The sequence below is a fragment of the Apteryx rowi genome, unplaced genomic scaffold (assembly GCF_003343035.1).
Source record: "Apteryx rowi isolate R43461 unplaced genomic scaffold, aptRow1 scaffold_99, whole genome shotgun sequence".
NCBI lineage: Eukaryota > Metazoa > Chordata > Aves > Apterygiformes > Apterygidae > Apteryx > Apteryx rowi.
This window is the reverse complement of record NW_020451304.1, coordinates 1,028,620-1,032,943: the sequence shown is the minus strand read 5'-3', so window position 1 is coordinate 1,032,943 and position 4,324 is coordinate 1,028,620. Positions and strand designations below refer to the sequence as shown.

The 4,324-nt window shown below is 74.6% G+C and overlaps 2 protein-coding genes across 2 annotated transcripts in view; both read right to left on the bottom strand.

Moving 5' to 3' along the window:
* ABHD15 (abhydrolase domain containing 15) overlaps positions 1–892 on the bottom strand; it is a 2,344-nt gene extending 1,452 nt beyond the window's left edge. Inside the window, exon 1 of the mRNA XM_026055312.1 lies at positions 72–892. Coding sequence (XP_025911097.1) covers positions 72–892 — 821 coding nt within the window. The remainder of the gene's footprint in view (positions 1–71) is intronic.
* Positions 893–1,453: 561 nt separating this feature from the next.
* The window catches only part of GIT1 (GIT ArfGAP 1), a 9,650-nt gene continuing 6,779 nt past the window's right edge, over positions 1,454–4,324 (bottom strand). The window contains exons 12-20 of the mRNA XM_026055311.1: positions 4,107–4,286; positions 3,630–3,782; positions 3,315–3,542; positions 3,012–3,065; positions 2,643–2,729; positions 2,462–2,535; positions 2,199–2,381; positions 2,002–2,065; positions 1,454–1,905 (exon numbers count right to left, since the gene is read on the bottom strand). Coding sequence (XP_025911096.1) covers positions 1,693–1,905; positions 2,002–2,065; positions 2,199–2,381; positions 2,462–2,535; positions 2,643–2,729; positions 3,012–3,065; positions 3,315–3,542; positions 3,630–3,782; positions 4,107–4,286 — 1,236 coding nt within the window. The 3' untranslated portion in view covers positions 1,454–1,692. The remainder of the gene's footprint in view (positions 1,906–2,001; positions 2,066–2,198; positions 2,382–2,461; positions 2,536–2,642; positions 2,730–3,011; positions 3,066–3,314; positions 3,543–3,629; positions 3,783–4,106; positions 4,287–4,324) is intronic.

Below are 4,324 nucleotides of genomic sequence, written 5' to 3'. Positions count from 1 at the left end.
CTCGCGTCCATCTGTCCATCCGTCCGTCCGTCCGCCCCCCCGTCCCGCCCCGGTGGGGGGGCCCCACTGACCTGCTGAGCCCCCGCTTGAGATGCAGCAGCAGTGCCCACTCGTAGAGCCGGGGCATGGCGGCCTCGAACCAGTCGCGGCAGCGGAAGACGGGCGAGATGCAGGCGGCGGCGGCCAGCGAGCTGGAGGAGCCGCACTCGCCCAGGTAGGAGAGCAGGAGGCCGGAGCCGGAGCCCTCGCTGACGGCGAAGAGCGGGGCGGCCGGGCGCCGGCAGCGCACGTAGGCCACCGCCTGCCGCAGGTCGCCGGGCTCCCCGAAGGGCTGCAGCCGGGGGCTGGCCAGGGGGCAGCCGTTGTGGCCCCGGCGGTTGAAGACAACGGGGACGTAGCCGCGCCGCAGCGCCCGCYGCCCCAGCTGCAGCAGCCCCCGCGTGACCTTGCCGGCGGCGTTGGGGACCAGCAGCAGCACGGGGCTGGGGTCACCCGCGCCGCCGCCGCCGCCCGGCACCCCCGCCACCCAGTCCAGCGCCACGATGCCGCCGTCGGCCAGCTCCAGGTGCTCCCGGGCCCCCCGCGGCTCCAGCTCCGGCTCGGGCGGCAGCAGCAGCTGCCCCAGGGTCTGGAGCYGGGGCCAGCGGCGCCAGCGCCAGCAGCCGCCCCGCAGCGCCGGGCACCGCCGCAGGCTGCGCACCAGGTGCCGGGCCAGCGCCGAGGGCTTGCACACCAGCCGGCAGCCCCCCGCGCCGTCCTCGGCAATGACGGGCTCTCCCTCCTCCTCCTCCTCCTGCTGCTGCTGCTGGCTCCATGCCCAAAGGTGCCAGGCCAGGAGGCCCAGGCAGGCGAGCGCCGCCGCCGCGGCCACCAGCACCCCGGCGGGCAGCATGGGGCACACCGGCGAGGGGCACCGCGGGCGAGCGGCACCGCGCGCCCCAGCTGCTTGCAGCGCCGCCGGCCCCGGGCTCTCCCTGCGCGGCGGCCGCACCGGGAACGCCCTGCCCTTGGCGCGGGGCCGTGCTGGGGGCAGCGTCACCAGCCAGGGGACTGGGGGAAACGTGACGGGCCGCGGCCGCCCGCCCTCCCTCCCTCCCTCCCCGGCGCCGGCAGGCGAATCCCCGCGGCGAATCCCCCCCCACCCCGGCCCCGAGCAGCGGAGGCAGGCGGGGGCCCGTGCAACGCTCACATCTTTATTGATACAAATGTACAAGGACGCACGGTACAGCGGGGACGGGGGCCCCCRGGCAGCCCCCGCCGCTTGCACCCCCCCGATCCAGTGTAATGCCGCGGGCGGCCCCGGGGGGCCGCGGAGCCGGGGCGAGGGGAGGGGGCACAGCCCCGCCGCCGCGGACAGCTGCGCGCGCTATGTACAGGATAAGTTAGGCGCGGGGGGGGGGGGGGGGGGGGGACAGGGGTAAATATATATATACACAAGGGGAGGCAGGCACCTACCGCACACCTTTTTGCCGGAGGACGCGCTCAGCACCAGCTGCTCCGCGGCGCGGGACGCCAGCCGGGCAGGGYGCCCGCGCGGTGCTCACGGCACGGGCCGCTGGGGCACACGGGCGCCGAGCGGGCTACGGCCACGTGCACCGCGCCGGCTCTCCCACTGCACCACCGCCGGAGGGAAGGGAAAAGAGACGGAGAGGAGGAGCGGTGCCCAGGGCCGGGGAGGGCGAGGGACGGCGCTCACTGCTTCTTCTCCCGCGTGGTGATGGTGACCAGCTGCTTGGCGGCCTTGGCGATGTCGTAGGCGCACTGGATGACCTGCTGCGTCAGGAGCTGGTAGTCCACGGCGGCGCCCGGCTCCGGGGGCACGGTCTTGCGGCACTCGCTCTGCAGCCGGTAGGCGCTGGCGTTGAGCAGCCGSAGGGAGCTTCGCACCGTCTCCAGCGCCGGCTTCTGCAGCGGGGGGGGAACACACGTGGGCATCAGGCTCCCACCATGCATGGGGGACATGACACCCACCGGGGATGGGGACACCCCTGCACCACCTACCTTGGGGAAGAGCGAAGCCATCTCCGTCACAGCCGAGTGGATCTTCTCCGAGCAGGGCACGAAGCTGGGGGTGAGCGCAGGGGTTAGGGCCGGGCACGGCAGCGATGAGCCACCCGGGGGGTCCCGACCCACTGGGGAAAGGGGGGATTGCTGCATCCACCAGGGAACGGCTGGCCGGCCCYGCGCTCCAGCCCTACCTGTCGTGCTTGGACTCCTGCGCCGCCCGCAGCAGCTCCTGGATGTTCTTGGTGACCTGCTCGGTTTTGAGGATGACGTCCTCGGTGCTGGGCAGCCCGGGGTCCAGCTCCCCGTCCAGCGGGTCCAGCTCGTGGGGGAAGTCCTCCTCCTTGCTCAGCTCCACGAAGCGCTTCCCCTCCATGCTGCGGGGGCCAGAGCGCCGGTGGGTGAGGGCCAGCCCCCCACCCCGGCCCCCAGCGCGGCCCCCGGCCCCGGCGCTCACCTGAGCAGGATCTCACCCGCCTGCGTGTTGTCGTAGTCGCTGTCGGTGCCGCTGCCGTGCCGGTCCAGCTTGCTCTGCGTGGGAGAAGAGGCAGCGTCAAGCTCTGCCCAGCCCCGGCCCCGCGCCAGGGCCTGGGGGTCCCGCCGGCCCCCTCCCCGGGAGCTGCCACCCGGTACGTCACCATGTGCCGGGCACCGTCGGGTGGGCAGGAGAGCAGCGGGGAGGACGGGGGAAAGGGCACCGAGGAGGCAGACACACCTTTCCGGATCTGGAGGGGGAAGAGAGGGGGGAGACATCGCTGGAAGGGGTGCGGAGGGGCCCGCAGCCGACCCTGGTGACGTGCGGGAGGGGACGGGACGCCGCGGCCCTGCACGCGGCAGCCTCCCGCGGACGCCGTCCCCCGACGCCGTGGCCAGGCGGGGAGGTGCCCGGGCTGGGGCAGCAGGGGCACCCGCACGCCGCAGGCACCGCGCAGAGCCCCCGGCGCCGTGCATCGGCCCCGCCACGGCTCCGGCCGCCGCAGGAGCCGCCCCCACCGCGGCCCCCTTACCCGGTACACGCTGGCCGGGATGTGCACGGGGTACAGAGCCTCGTCCTCCACCTCCTGGCGACACACGAGAGGTTAAAGGCGCCGCCGGCCCCCGGGCTCCCCACAGCTGGGGGGGCCCCGTCCCTCCATCGAGGAGGGGGTCACCGGCCCACGGGGGGGGTCTGCAATGCTGCAAACCCCTCCAGGGTGCAAAGAGAGCGGAGCCGCGCACGGCGCACGGCCGCGGGGATGCGCGGAGCCGGCGGCACCTGGGGAGGGGGGGGACACCCGCCCCAAGGAGCGCCCCGCGCCCGGCACACTCACGCTGGAGCCGAAGGGCTGGAGCCGCGTCACCAGCTCCTCCACGGGCTGCCCGAAGGGTTTGAGCGCTGAGCCGGGCTCGTACATGGAGAAGGCCTGGCGGTCCCGGCGGTGCGCGGYGGCCGGGCCCGGGGGGTGCCCGTGCTCCGGGCGCTCGCTGGGGGTGGGCGCCGGGTGCGCGGGGCCCGTCTGCTGCCGGATCTGCGTGTTTTCCGACTGCAGCTTGTGGATCTGGAGGAAGAGGAGAAGCAGGGGGGGAGGCGTGAGCCGCGAGCCCTGCCGGGCACCCCCAGCCCGGCCCCGTGGCCCGGCACCCACCTCGCGCTGCAGCCGGCGCAGCTCGTCRCTCAGGCTGTTGTTCACCTTCATGAGCTGCTGCACCTTGGCCTCCGAGGCCGCCAGGGCCTTCTTCACCTCCAGGTACTCCTGCAGCGTGATGGGGCCGTCCGACAGGTCCGAGGAGTCCATGCTCTGCGGCGAGAGGCGCTCAGCACCGGCGCTCAGCGCCGACCGCGCGAACCCAGTTTGCCAGCCCTGGGGGAGCAGGGCTGTCCCCCCTCTGCGGCCATCCCCAGGGCTTCGGGGCACCTGGGGCAGGACCGCGGGAACGTGGTTGTCCACCCCGGGGGAGCAGAGCTGTCCCCCACCATGGCCATATCCCTGGGGCTTCGGGGCAGGACCACGGGAACATGGTTGTCCACCCTGGGGGAGCAGATCTGTCCCCCTCTGTGGCCATCCCCAGGGTTTCGGGGCGTGGGAACCCCGGCGCCGTCCCCGGGGCAGCCCGGCGCTCACCCGGGCACGGTTGTTGCGGGAGGCGTTGCGCAGCAGCTCCTGGTCCGTGTCCTCRTCGGAGGCGACGCTGTCGTAGTCGTGCTGGTCGTCCAGGTCGCTCTGGCTCCGCAGCGAGTAGTCGAGGGCGTCTGCGGGCCGGGCACGGGGGACGCTGAGCACCCGCGGCGCCGCGACGGGGTGCTGCGGAGCGGGGCGCCGCTCGGCCCCGCGCCCCCCCG